Genomic DNA, 14,558 nt, shown 5'->3' with positions numbered 1-14,558 from the left:
CCTTTTCCCATAAAACTCTTTGTTTATACCATAGAATAACTAAAACCTTAAGAGTACTTGAATGCAACCTTGTTAATGAAAGATGCATCTTACCTGAATTAGATATTAAACCTGAGACCACTAGTTTCATTACATATAAACCTAACAAAAGTATGCAATATGAATTTCATCAGCTAAAATGTTTGACATAAAACTTGCATCTTAGAGATTGTACTTTTACTGTTACCAGTAGTCTTCCTGCAGTCAACCAACCAGTCCTAGAAAGCCATACTGACGTTTAGAGACTCTTACTTTATCATACAGTAATTCTATATATTTTACCTCAGAAAGAGTAACAGTACAAAGCAGATTTCAGTGAGAAAAGCAACAAACAACATATAAATAGAAGATTATAAACAAGCCAACAAAACACTTTTGTTTTTAAATTGTGATTTTTACAAATTTGCAAAAAGTGACCAATGGCAAAAATTTTCCCGTGAGAATAGTGGTTTCACGTTCCCAACTTAGAAGTACATCTATATCAAAATTACAGTATAATGCGAGGAGGAATTTTAAGTTTTCCACTATAAGTTCATCTTGCAAAAGTAAGCCCAAATTAGAAAAATTAAATGCTTTGCAAATTACATCCAAATTGTTTCATGATTACCCTATTCTAAATACATCACAGGCCTAATATACTACCAAGTCTTTCCAGCCACAGGTAAATTGAGATCCTTCTGGATGCAGACACAAAAGCACAGAATTTATAAACAAGGAAATGTGTCAGTTCTAACCAAAACTTTGAATCAAACGTAATCTATTTTCACTTAATCAAATCTGTACCTAAAATCCTCTCGTTTATTGCAAATTCTCCTACGGCACAAATTACTTTATAACCAGTATTGTGGGAAAATAAAATCTGCTGGCATACTTCTGATACAGTATTTTTTTTTCTAATGGAAAAAATAAACTTTTGAATTATGTCAACTTCATATTGCCATATTTTATATTATTATACTTACAAATATATGTTATTTTATACTTCTGATAAATGAAAATCAGTGTTACAAAACAAAAATCCTGTGCCATTACATCTTCTAAAAAAATAAATTCAGAGGTTTAAAAAGATTAATGTTGTCCTTCATTATTTTGCATTTCTCAGATATGGTTCACTCTGCAAGAGATCCAACTTTTTTTAAAGCACCTTACACATACAGACAGCCCCAAGTAACATACGCAGGGTTTCCAGCTACTGTTTCTGTTTTTAACATACTACTGTGACTGATGGCAATGAGAATCTTGAGAACATCCTATTAGATTAACCAAACACATCTACCAAACTGAACCAAAACAATTTAAAACTCATGAAAAAGTATCATGCAACAAAGCACTATAGCAGAAGCTTGCTGTTACCTGATCTTCAGAGAATAAGATTCCTTTCTGGGCATTTATTTTTTTAAACAGGTCTCCTCCTTCACAGTAATCCATCACTATGTAGAGACAACCATTTTCTGTAAAATAAACCACAGCATTTGAAAAAGAAAGAAAAGGCCCATCTTTGACGTGACTTTCCAAGTATCTTCACTGCAGTCACAGAAAAATCAACAAAAATACTAATCTTTTTACATGCAGCTTCAGATATCACTTATTAGTCCTTTTCTCAAACTTCAAGAAAAAAAAGCTTTTATTGTTTTGAGTTTCACAATGTAAGTTTCCCATTTTTGGTAAGAGCAGACTATTTTGATATGTAGAGAAAAAAAAATGACATCTGCTGAACCAATGCCCCCAAATGCTGTTCAAAACCACTATGAAATTCTAAGTGTCACTTTTATACATGCAATATAAACCCATTCTTCAATATGCTTTCAAACATCCTATAGATCCCCTCCTCTAAAAACAGAGACCTTAAAGTCCTAATTTAGGTAGTTGCCTCTATTTGCCTAATTCTTTCTGGAAGTTTAACCTGGACAAGGTATTACTCAAACTAAGTGCAAGAATGTGACAATCACTAGCTCTCTCATACCAGACAAAGTTCATCTCTGAGACTGAAGACCAATGAGAAAACTTCCAGCAGACAATGACAGATGGAAATAATTAATTTCTCATTTTTGAATGAGATCTGGGGAGACGTCCAAAAATTCTATGCAAGTTTCCACTAGAAGGTATGTACATATACAACACAATTCAAAGTTAGTTTTGTTCCCCAGTGCAATCTTTTCCAGTCACTGATATTAGGCAGAAGCAAATTGGAAGTTACCAAAACCACAAGAACTACACTATTCATGTATTAGGCATGATTTTGAGAAAAGCTGAATAAATGCATAAAATCAATCAAACGATGCTCAAAACCCCCCCTCATTTTATGAGATATAATCACAGCACTTAAAAAACTCTAAATACAATCAAAATTAATTAAATCATTTAACTAACTTAAATTTCACTTTCGCAGAATGCTTCTGAAATTGATCTTTCAAAACATCAAACCCAGGATTTTTCTTTTGTGCTTACTGCTGTTTGTACCTTGATTAAGCTGTATAATAAGTATTATTTTAAATCCTAGGAGTCTGGATTTCTATTGTTGAAATAACTCTGTTTTATAAAGCAAATCAGTATGTTCAAAGTCAATGTGCTTTACTACTAAAGATGCAACATGAAGTCTTGTGAAGTACAAATACAGGATCTACCTTGTAAGAGGAAAAAAGAAAAAAAAGCAGTCTTAAACAACAGGCCTCTATTACAGAGAAGACAGAAGCACGGATTTATAAACCAGAAAACTATGGCTGTTTCAATGAATAGAAAAAATAAAATCCCCCGAAAGACACGAAAGACAGCAGAAAGGAAGGAGAAAAGAGCAGTGCTCCTAAACAGTATCTCAAACAATATTTGGGGGTTTTAGTAGTATTTTAACCTATACCTTATGCTCATTTCCCAAGACATTCACTATGAAAACTATGTAGAACTACACTTCTCCTTCCTTTATAGCTTGGTGAAGTAAACAGTCTCATCTATTTTTCCAGCTCTGAAAGCCAAGCTATGACTGAAATTACTGAAGACTGCATTCTAAGACAACAGACTTTGAGATAAAATTGCTCTTGCTAGGTTATCAATACCCAAATCTAGACATCAAATTTTAATGATGTACACAAGCATTGAAGTCGTTAGGGTACACACAAGTACTCAAGGAGACTCACACTTTGGAGAAACAGAACATAACGCTTTCATTTAAGCATCAACCAAAATTGATGCACGTAAGGAAGAGACATGAATATTTCTGTTTAAGTGTTGCACTTCTTTTTTTTATTACTATTATTTTTAAAAGTGCATGGGAATTGTAAAAAAAAAAACAACCCAACAACCAAAAAGAACAGAAATAAGTAATAAAAGTATGAAAAAGACTGATTAAAGAGAAAAAACACATTAATTTATACTAAAATGCAGTAAGTAGGGCATGGACAGTCACTTACTAAGATTACTTCAGGTTCTACCACATTAATTAATCTTACCTTCAAATGACTCCCTGTACAGGACAATATTTGGATGTTTCATGTTAGCTAACACAGCAACTTCTCTCCTTGATTCTTCTCTCTCCTTATTTGACATCTTAAGAAAAAAAAAAAGATTTTTGACAACAGAAATACAAAAAGAATGAGTCAGTAATAAATAATAATCACTCACCTTAGAGATGTTTATTTCTTTAATAACATACTGTTGGCCATTTTCTTTAGCTTTGACAAGAATTGCTTTCCCAAAGGATCCTTCTCCAATCTTTCGCACTTTAATATATTTATCCATAGTTATCTTCTTAAGGCATCTCACTTGAGTACTAGGCAAAAAATGCACACACCAGATTTAGTTAGCTGTAGTTAGTCATCAGCCTGCCAGGTCATATTACTTTTTTTTTTTTTACTCAAAATGTTAACCCATTTGTCTTTTCAGTTGTGTCACATGCTTTGCAGCTTTTCTGTAAATCATCCACTTTTAGTCTAAATTCTATTTTGGTACAGTTGGCTCACTTGGTGTAGAAAAAGGTCTGCATTGCTAAAATGAGTTTAATCTTTTATATTGACAGACAGTATAAAAAAAGGAATGTGTTTATCTTCAAATAAAGCAAGCAGTCAATGCCATATCTTCTGAATCAGCTAGCACACAACATCATACAGAGCTATAACATCTGGTTAACAATCTTTCATTCAACTTTACTTGGAATAACTATGATGGTGGGGTGATGGAGGGATCCCACCCTGTCTTTTCTCAAGAAGCACCAAATCCAGTATTTTGGAAGTTAGTCACTATAACGAAGCCAAAAATGGACTGAATTCAAGAGGTCCCCATCAAGTTTAAATCATTATTCAATGTGGAAAAGCGTGACCCTAATTCTGACTGAAAACAAAGATAATTTATTTTTCCATGTTGCTTATAAATTAATTACAGAATGGTATAAATCAGTATTTTAGATATACTATCTGACCACTTAGACTACCTTTTGAGATTAAACAGATTACTCAGATGAATGCTGATGGTGTTTAAGGTTCTATATCAAAAAACATTTTGGTAAAAACAAGATATTAGTGAGCTGCACTTGGAAAGGATCCCAACATAGAGGTGTCAAAACAGCAAACAGAATTGGCAAAACAAAGACCAAAGTGATACATGTCAAAACAAATTCAGAGTGGACTAAAAGATCATCTTTTCTATATGAGAAAGAACTTCCATACCCTGAGAAAGTTTCTGTAAGCTCTAAGAGACAAAGGTTTCTAAGCTTTTCTGCTTCCAAGCCTCATTTGAGAGCACTAACAGCACTTGTGCTTTGCTGAACTCGGCTTCCTTTCAAGAGGAGACCCTAACAGATCAGATCCATACTACACACCCATCTCAAGTGAGGCTCTTCTCGCTGATTTGGGACCGTTTTTTTGTAACAGAATTACCATGCATCAGACACAGATGCTGCTAAAGTCTCAGGAAGATGAAGGATCCATACCATGAAAAAAGACTAAAATGAATAAGCTTGATTAGTATAGCAAGACAAAATACAAGAGAAGCGAAGTAATCTTTTCTGCAAAACAGTAGATGGGAAAACAACCGAAACTAAGGATAAAGGCCAGGAGGGAAAAAACTGAAAATGACAGGCCTGAAGCATCTTAGCATCTTAACATTTTGCATTGAAGAACAGATAACTGAGTGTCAAGTTGCACTTCTAAGAAAAAACAAAAAAACCCCACACACAGACTCAATATCAACATCAGTATTCTCTTTTGGGGAATAGTAAAACATAGTAGATGGGTCTCAGTTTTAACTTCACATGGCTTTACTAAGTTCTCTTCCTGCCTCCGCTTTGCTTATGAAACAACCTATGCTGTACTACTGCTAAACCAGCGGCATTAGGCATAGCTTAGGGCTCCTACTGCACGCTGTTCTGTGCGGATATGTACAGTCAATAAGCAGCCTGTGGATGGTAAGGTACAGTTCAGTCAAACAGAGTACATACTGTACAAGTTGGGTGGCTTATTTTTACCCGTGGCATGAGAAATACGAGTCCAAGAAAGCCCACCAGTGCCGGCAGGGCGTTGGCCTCCCTGGACAAGAAGTCATTTTATCCATCACGGACACGCACGAAGGCGGCTTGTGCGCCAGGGCACAAGTCACACCCCGAGACGGCCCGTCCTACGCTCGGCGCCGAGAAAGCGAGGCGACAAACCCGAATCGCACGGCTAGGCCACGACCGGGCTACCGTCAAGCAGCACCGCGCAGTGCCCACCTGCCCCAGGGCAGGCCCCCACCCGGCCAGGCGCCCGGCAGGGCCGCGCTCCCCAGCCGAGCCCCACCAGGCCACCGCCTCCGCACAGCTAGGGCAAGACCGGTGCCAGGGCGAGAGTAGCAACTGGGGACCACCTCGCCTCAGGGCGGCTGAGACAGGCAGCTGCTGCCGGCGGCCCCACGCCCCGCCCGCCCCACCGCCACCCCAGCATGCCACCCCAGCATACCTCCCCGCTGCGCCCGCCGCTGCCACTGCCGCTCAACGGAGCCTCACGCCCGCCGCGAGCCCGCCCCCCATCCCCTATTGGCGGGCCCGCCCCGCAGCTCAGCTCCCATTGGTCGACCTGTGCCGGGGCGGGGCAACAGGTCTGCCCGACCGCCCTTCCCGCCTTAGCGGTGCTTCACCGTGGTAACGCACGGTCGGGGGCGGGGCTCCGGCGGCGCCTGCGGGCAGCCGCGGCGGGGCGGGGAGACGGGGCGCACGCTCGCCTTGGGACTTGCATTTAGGGATTAAACAATAATAATAGCAATAATAATAATAATAATAATGAATCAACTGTAAATCTGTCAGGTACCAACTACAACCCAGCAGACCGCGCAGCCTGGCACCGGCGGTACGTCTCTGCTCAGGGACTTCCCCGGGGAGGGGTTTGCCCCGGGAGAGCCGAGCCGCCCGCGGCAGCTGGCTCCCAGGCGGTACCTGGGGCTCCGCCACTCCCTAATCAAAAGTGCAAGCGCGCGTTACAAGAGTGTGCAAGCAAATGTTCGCGAGCCAAAACGCTTTTTTTCAGTCTTCTAATTGTCTCGATCCATTCCCCTGTGTGCATGCTACAAGGCAGTGTTTTGTGAACCTACGAATGTTTTATCATTTTTTTGCTGGAACCTGTGTTCTGTCCATGTACCTTAAGTAAACTCCTTCCTGGCCTCAGTATCGCGGCAGGCCCAGACAGGGCTCGGCCCGCCTCGGGCCGGTGGTGCACAGGGGCTACGTGCTCAGCCCCAGCGCCGCCTTTCATCGGCACATGGGCTTGGTCAGGGCGCGCCGTGCCCCTCGAGTTTGACGCGTCTTGGTTTAGCCAAGCGATGCCGCGATGTACCGAGCCGCCTCCTTCACCGGGGAAACCGCTATCCCCTCGGCATGAGGCACGGGGGTTTCCCGCTCCCCCGTTACCGCCCGCTCTGCGCAGCGGCGAGCTGCAGCCTGCGCCCGTCACCAGCCCTCACAGAAAGAGCCGCTTCCCGCGTTACAGCGGAGCCTCCGACGCCCCAGCGCAGCCGCAGCCCCGCTCCCCTCAGCAGCCACAGGGAGGCCGCGCCCCTCCGCGCGCGCGGCTTCCGGGGGATGGCGGGACGGGACGGGACAAGACGGACGGACTGACGGACCCGTATCGGCAGCGGACCGCCCGAACCGGAAGTAGAAGCGGCCGTGGTGACGCCAACTCCGGCTGCTCGGCTGGCGCCGAGCGGCGGCGCGCGTGCGTGGCAGGAAGCCCCGCCCCCAGGCCGCGGGGGCGGGGCTAGCTGCCAGAGCGACCGTTGGGCCGGGGGCCGAGACGGTGTCCGCGGCGTCTCCGCGACCCCGCCCCGCCGCTGCAGGAGGATGAGCCAGCGCCTCCGCGGGGAGCAGCAGGCGGCGCCACCCGGACAGGTAGGGGCGGGGCTCGGCTCGCCTCCCTTCTCTTCCCTTCGCTCCGCTCGGCGGAGGGCCGCGGCGCGGGACGGCCACCGCGGCACTGCGACGTGACAGCAGGCGCCGCGAGCGGGCCGCTCGGCGCTGCTCCGCCGCCCTGGGAGCGAGCGGGGCCCGGGTAGGGGTTCCAGCCCGCCCGCGGCGGGGCGGGGGGAGGAGAGGAGAGGAGGGGGCAGCCGCCGCCGCACGGCCTTCTCAGCGAGCCCCCCTCGCCCTGCGGCCGGCGGGAGGGAAGGGGCCGGCAAGGTGCTTCCTCACGAATCCCTCGGCTTGTCGGCCGGCCTCCCCCGGACCGGGCGGGCCGGCGTGAGGGGGAGCGCCCCGCGGCCTGCACGGCCTGTCACCTCTTGTCACCGGCTGTGGGTGCTGTGTGGTAGCGCTCCCGCCCGCGGCAGGGCCGGGGGAGGCTCGCAGCCGCCGCACGGCAGCAGGGGGGAAGCGCTGGTCGCCTTGGGCTGGCCGCCCGGTTCGTGAGGCGGCAGCTGCACGGGAGCGTGAGGCAGTGGGCTCTTGGAGCCCCTTCCGTGAGGAAGGTGCTCGTCAGCGAGGTTAAGACTGTAGAGCGGTGGCGTTCTTTCGCGTTATTTTCCCTGCTTATCTAAAATCCTTTCCTTTCCCTATCCAGAACCGTGGAGCTGACTGTAAAGCAAGTATGTATCGGTTCTCACCCGAAATGAACAGCTGCAAGTGTGGCAGTGGGAAATGGTGTGCTGGTAGCAAAATAGATGTGTTCAGTGTTGAATAGTAAATTTGCTGTGTCACACTTTAAAGTGCTCAACCAAGTAAAACAAGGCCTTAAAACCAAATTAAAAATGTTTCTGGTGCTAAACTGTGTTAGAATAGCCACTTAAAAATATTTTTTGAAAGATTTCCTGAAATGCTAATCATTTGGGTTTTAGGCCAATCTTTTGATGTTGTGGGACCTCTGAGGTTCCTGGTACAGAGTTTGTGAAAGAAATGAAGTTCATGATTAAGTATCAGAAGTATTGGTGCTTTTTGCTTTCGGACGCCTTGCTTCTTGGTGGAACTGTGAAGGGTTTTATGTTCTGTTATCCCTTGGCAACATTGATGCTTCTTTGCAAAAACAGCTATTTGAATGAAGGACGTGCTGGCGTGATAGTTTTGAAAGCAGATAGTTATCGATACTGTTTATTTAAGGAAACTTCAATATACTGTAATGTAAAAATAAAAATATCATTTGTGTGTTATGGGAAACATACCTTTGTGAGGTAAAATAAGGCCCTAGAGCTCTCCAATTGTCACTCATTTTTTCTAAGATAAGTCTTTCACTGGCTAACTGATGTAAATTTAATGTCTTGTCTTGTTGGTTGGCAAGCAGATGCAACTTGCTGCTCTGTATTCTGAGTTGTCAAAATGGGAAGTGGCTCTGCTCTGGGAAAACTGCAATTAGGTTGAAACTTACAGTATAAAATAATACGACTTTGCATCTGCTCACAGTGCCTGTGAAAATAAAAAGTATATAGTGCCCAGAAAAATGGAGCTTGTTTTTTGTTTGCTTCTGTTTAGTATTGGTATCTGAGTCCTAAAAATTCTTTGTCTGACAATAGTACATGTCATGCACAATGTGTGTTTCAGTATTTCTAGAAATATATTTTCCTTCTTCCGTGATTCCCAAGGCTGTCTTTGCCCAAATCTTTACAACATCCTCTTGGTGAGTGGTTTACAATACCATCGTTCTCTCTGTGGTGCATACTTGCAAGTTAATGTAATCCTGGGGTAAATGTCCTCTTTCACTTAATATTGACTTGTAATAAAAAGCAGCCTATCAAAATACTCCATGGGGAAAAAACACTTGAAGCTGTTGATCTTTGTTCTTCATGACTGCAATGCTCTGAGCCACTTTATGAATTTTCCTGCGTTTTTCTTTTGTGTTTGTATTTCCTCTTGTGCCCTCTTCCACACCTGATGTTTGTCGCAAACTGATGTTTCAGTAACCTGCAAGTGAGAACCCACTGTGTGCTGGCTTCTATGAACAGCGGAGTCTAACTGCATGGTGTATGTTCTGTCATTCACTGAATATATGCTTTGGCTCTCCCCTCCCCGCCCCCCCCCCCCCCCCCCCCCCCCCCCACCCCCCCCCCCCCCCCCCCTTGCTTTGGGTGCTTTGTGAGTGCGTGTCTTACTTTGCTATTTGAACAGCAGAGTTGCATACTTGGAACGCAAGCACTAAAGCTGGGACAACTGTTCCAGATTCACAACCATTGCCAAAAGGCATTCTAGGAACATTCAGATTTTTTTTCCCTCCCCTTATTTAAGTGACTTCATGTGCACGTGGATAAGTATTACTGTGCAGATCAAGTTTTCAGTGTAAAGCCTTACAATAATTCAGCAGTAGGGATATTTTTTAACTTGGTCACAATAAAAAAATGGAATAGCTCTACTGTTGAAGAGATTTGTGCCAGAAAGAATAGTGCTAGTTTGAGTTGTTTGAAGTGTTAATTTCTTCATTCTCAGACACTAGGTTGCACATTCCTAAATTTCTTGCTTTGGCACCTCCTTGGCAGCAGCAGTAACCCAGTATCTCTGAAAGCAGTCACCAGCAGTAGTGATCATGTGCGTGAAAGCACTTACACACCCTCCCTGCTAATTTTCCCTAAACTAAGATTTCAATTTTACACCTGTGTGCTCCAAGAGCAATTTCACAATTCTGTGCTCCCTGTGTCAGGCTTTCCCTTATGTCATAATGTGAAAGTGCAGGTTCTGTGTTGCCTGACTTCCTGAAGCTGTTCAGGTGTCAGGCCATCTTTTTACACGCCAGGCTCTGCAAACTGAAGATGCTCAGAATGTTGGAAAGCTGACAGTTATAAATTTTAGTAGCTGTTTAACTTGAAACTTGCTTTTGCATTTTGGAAGCTTTTAAAAAGTAATCTGAGAGAATAATGTTTAGATGAACCAGTGCTCATTTAATTTGATTCTGATAAGAACGTTGTAAACAGACTGTAAAAAATCATATTTGTTGGGGCAAGTGCTCTGCTCTAAAAAGAGAGAAACTGAAAAACATACAATGTTGAGATAATGGTTACACTTAATGATCTGATAATATCTGTCATAATCAGAGGGAAGAGAGTTGACAAAGTTGCTGGGCTTCATGCGTAATAGAAACGGTTCTAGACAAAACTGTTAAAATAGTTGTAAATCTGTTTACATCTGAAGTGTCCTTATTTGTATTATGTAGTAAGTGATCTTGAATAGGTATTCCTGAAAGAATGGCAAGAAGAGAATTTGTAACTTCATAGTGGGTACTGGTGGTTATTTTTAATGACTTGCAGAGCGTCTAGCCCCTTGAACTTTCTAGACATTAGAGTTTTTTGTTTGTTAAGCATTTTGTTTGGGTTTTCTAGTTACAGGAGTAGACTTACTCTGGAAGGCTAAGGAGGAATAGTAAATTAAAAAGTGAATTAAGTTCAGTCCTAAAGCACAGACCCTTTGGTAAAAATAACCCTTGCTGTTATTTTTTTTTCTTATTTTGGGTATATTTTGATAAATTTCTCTAAGAAGTTAATGAAAGAGGAAGTATTCAAATATGCATTTTGCCTGTTTGTACTGCAATACAGTATAATGAAGAAATCTTTCCTAATAGAAAGAGTAAAAATGTAATTTCACTTCAGTAATTTGTTTAAATTACAGATAGAGCTACTGAGGTGACAATATTTTGACATCCTGACAGTTAAAATTGAAGTACTTTTTTTTTTTTAAATGAAAGATAAGTTTGTGTTTGCGTTCGTTCCACTCCTATCTCCAAATTTGTGTTCTGTGCAAGATTTGTTGGGGTTTTTATATTATATCTGAAGTTCTTGATCTACTGCAGCTTTTTCCCTGAGGTTTTTGTTATTGATGTGTCTCATGGATGTGTTTGGGGAAAAAAAGAAAAGCATGTTTCTCCATATGCTTCTGAACACGCTTATTTTCCGTTTCTGAAAAGTGAGTCTACAAATGTCGGAAAGGGCTATCTCTGGGAAAGAAAATAGAAGGTTGTTTTTTAATTATTATTTGACTTTTTGCTGCTTGTCTTGCAGAAAACTTTTATTCTCGTATGGAGCACTCAAGAATGAGTAAACACTTAAAATCACTATTGGTCTTACAGGCTTACCAATTTTCTTCTCTTTTGTGCCAATGGGAATATTCTCTTAACTTAGGCAACAAAGCATATAAGACTGCAGAACACTTGAGGAGACGTAACAACCTGTGCACTGAGTATTGATTTTATTACCACAGTAAAAAAAAACAACTTTTCGCTTTTTGGATAGGTAGAGTATGGATTATTTTTTAGTAAATTCGGTTTATCAACCTGATAACTTCATGCTTGTGGTAACTGACCTAATCTCATTATGTAACACATTGAAGATAACTGACCTTGTGTACTCTGTTAGCTAGAAGTCTATTGCTGAATCTTTTTTCTGTAATTTTCAAAAGTAAAAATGTCCCATGGAGCAAATTTCTTTATTTCTCATCAAATACCCATCTCTATTCTTGCTTTCAGCTTGATACCACTATCTAACAGTAATAACTGCCCTCCAGACCCTCCTACCAGAAACTTGTCTACCATTTGTAGACCCTGACATAGTACACATAATTTTAGAAGTTGCACTTGCCAACCAGCCAAACAGGTTTTACAGCTGGAGGGAAGAACATTCAAGTGAGGAGAACTTGCTGTGCATTCAGAACTGCTAACACACTTGATTCCGTGAACATTTCACTTCTGGTGGTGTTTGTGCATCTAAGGTTTCAATACCTTTTTTAAAAAAAAAAGAAAAATTACCAAATTTCCTTTGGTTAGCAAACATGTTTTTGTTAAAAAGCACAAACAAGCCGTTAACAATCTTCTTTATTAACATCAGAGGTTCACAAGTCTTTCTTAATAGATATATATATTTATTTAATCCTTTGAAGAGGACCAGAATTGAAAAGGACCAGAATGGTTGGCTACAGTATTTACAAAAACAAGGTGACTTCTGTCTAGTACAGCCAAGAAGGTCAGCCATGAGCCAGATGCGGGTGTTGATTGCAGATCACTTCAGTCCTTCCTCACCTTGCTGCCTTGACACTGCTGCTTGAGAGGATCCAGAGCAAGAAAAAGAACAAACCTTTTGCCAGGGCTTCTAGCCTTGAAGTTTGAATAGCTCTGCATCTATTTATTACACGTACCAAGAAGAGCTCCCAGCTTTTTTTATTTTTTGATGACCAGGGAATGGGTTCCTCATTAGCTGGTATTTTCTTTTTTTGAAGTCTGAAAATCAGTATGGGGAGAGTAAGTAAAGAGGAACCACCAGGGGTCCCCACAGGATTTCATAAGCAGTAGTGGCATGCCTGTGCTGTATTTTGGAGAGCTCTATAGGAATTTTTTTTCTTGGTGTCAGGGGCTTTAGTGTGTTTTTTATAAAGCAATTAGGATTCAATACAAGGACTTTAAAAATATATGGTAGCTGCTGTCATTGAGAAGATGCTTAGAGTTAAACTGGGAATAGTGGTGCGTTTTCAGATTCCAATTTGACAATCCCGAATTACAATTTTGCCTATCAAGAATGAATACTTTTCACGTGCTTCTCTTTCTGCTGGTGTCTGTGCTCTCTGTCTTGGCTTGCAGAGTCTTTTTTCTTGATGCTGTCTTACTGCCTTTAAAGTTTCTTTTTCATTCCTTGAATACCTTCAGATCATTCAGATACAAATGTATTGAACTTGGATGAAATTTTCTGAAGGATACTCAACTGAGGTGTGACCCTGAACTTAAGAACCAGTGCAAATAGCTAAGGACTGTTCAGTGCATGTCTCTGAAAAAATAAAAGTAGTATGAGTAACAAGACTTCTGTAATTCTGGTGGTGTGCAAAAGCTCTGCTCCATTGTTTGTATAACCCTCGGATAACTGCAACACAAGTCCATATTAAAAAGGAGCAAAGTCCTTCAAGCATTTTAGAGAGAAGGTTGCAGACTGTTGCTGTGTCATTTCATTGAACTAAAAACGAGCATCGTGGCCAAAGCCTCCACAGACAAAAGTTACATTGTCTGCAGTGGAACCCACAGTCATAGTTCCTGCCCTTCAAAAGAAGAGTATTGGTATTTTACCTTTCAGTTGTTCAAAGGAATTTCAGTGTTACTCTCATCTGATCTGTGAAAATGATCACAGAACGAACACCAGAGATTTTTGTGCTATGGTGACTCTCCATCTTTTCTTTCCTGGACCTAATATTTGCAGGTATAGGTACTGACCCATTAGTTTAGAAACAAATACTACATCTTGTGTGTATTTTAACCTTCCTCCAAAGTGGCAACCATGGATACAGTCGTTTACCATAACTTGGCTAAGGATTAGTACTTGCCTGTGAAACTTAAGGTTTTGAGTTATATTTGCTTTTATATTTAGTTCAGGTTCATGCTAAGGGATTATGTTCCTAGCTTTTTTTTTTTCTTTTTAAATTGTTAACTAAAATCCCCTTTAAGACCTTACCACTTCATGTAGCTGCTTATCACTCTGTGTGTGTGTGAGGCTACTCTTCAACTATAATGGCAGAGTTTTTTCTAATGTATTAATAAATGAGGTTAGTGTAGTAAATTTACATCTGAGTTTTCAGCTAATCCAGCCAGTTTTGGTTAAAAGCAATTAAAAAATAATTGTTAGTTACTTGGTGAATGTGAAAGAAGCAATCGCTTCCATCAGGTAGGCTAGTATCTTTGTGTAAGGTATTACAAGTCTTCAGTCTCACAACTATGGGTAGCCATAGCCTTGGTGGTTAAGACATTTTAAAGTGGAGATGAAGTAGTTTTGAATACCTTATACAAATTAACGTCAATGCCCTTAATGTTTGGAGTCATATGACTTAGAAGCATGAGTTCAGTATTCATCCTGTAATTAGGCTGGCAGTTCTTAGGTTGGTTTTTTTTGGTAAAGCTGAGACGATAGAGTGCTATAAAAATGAGTATTAATTATTGATTCTCCTTTTGTGAAGATCAGATTTAGTGGTGATATTCTGTATTGGTATGTACCACAAAAAGCAAAAAAAAATTCAGGCTGTTGTTATGTTAAGCTTATATAACTAAGAATGATAAGATTGAGTAGAATCTAGAAAGTAGATATGAATCTGTTTTCTTATAGTTTTAAAGCGAAGATTGTCTTTGTGC

The 14,558-nt window shown here is 41.7% G+C and overlaps 2 protein-coding genes across 14 annotated transcripts in view; one reads left to right on the top strand and one right to left on the bottom strand.

Annotated features, from left to right (window-relative positions):
* The window catches only part of NEK1 (NIMA related kinase 1), a 49,685-nt gene extending 42,620 nt beyond the window's left edge, over positions 1-7,065 (bottom strand). For 2 of the 9 annotated variants that reach the window (XM_040589105.1, XM_040589070.1), the window contains exons 1-4: positions 6,636-7,048; positions 3,655-3,802; positions 3,483-3,579; positions 1,393-1,490 (exon numbers count right to left, since the gene is read on the bottom strand). In XM_040589105.1, coding sequence (XP_040445039.1) covers positions 1,393-1,490; positions 3,483-3,579; positions 3,655-3,771 — 312 coding nt within the window. In that variant the 5' untranslated portion in view covers positions 3,772-3,802; positions 6,636-7,048. Of the gene's footprint in view, positions 1-1,392; positions 1,491-3,482; positions 3,580-3,654; positions 3,803-5,960; positions 6,027-6,635 lie in introns of those variants that run through there. The other 7 variants (XM_040589113.1, XM_040589096.1, XR_005827267.1 and 4 more) reach the window with 6 other exon arrangements.
* Positions 7,066-7,223: 158 nt separating this feature from the next.
* Positions 7,224-14,558, top strand: part of CLCN3 (chloride voltage-gated channel 3) — a 70,726-nt gene continuing 63,391 nt past the window's right edge. For 4 of the 5 annotated variants that reach the window (XM_040589193.1, XM_040589183.1, XM_040589145.1 and 1 more), the window contains exon 1: positions 7,225-7,381. The gene's annotated coding sequence lies outside the window, so the exon portion shown is untranslated. Of the gene's footprint in view, positions 7,382-8,048; positions 8,074-14,558 lie in introns of all 5 variants that reach the window. The other variant, XM_040589155.1, reaches the window with a different exon arrangement.

Source organism: Falco naumanni, chromosome 1 (assembly GCF_017639655.2).
Source record: "Falco naumanni isolate bFalNau1 chromosome 1, bFalNau1.pat, whole genome shotgun sequence".
NCBI lineage: Eukaryota > Metazoa > Chordata > Aves > Falconiformes > Falconidae > Falco > Falco naumanni.
The sequence above is the reverse complement of the archived record's forward strand: the minus strand, read 5'-3'. Positions and strand labels throughout refer to the sequence as shown.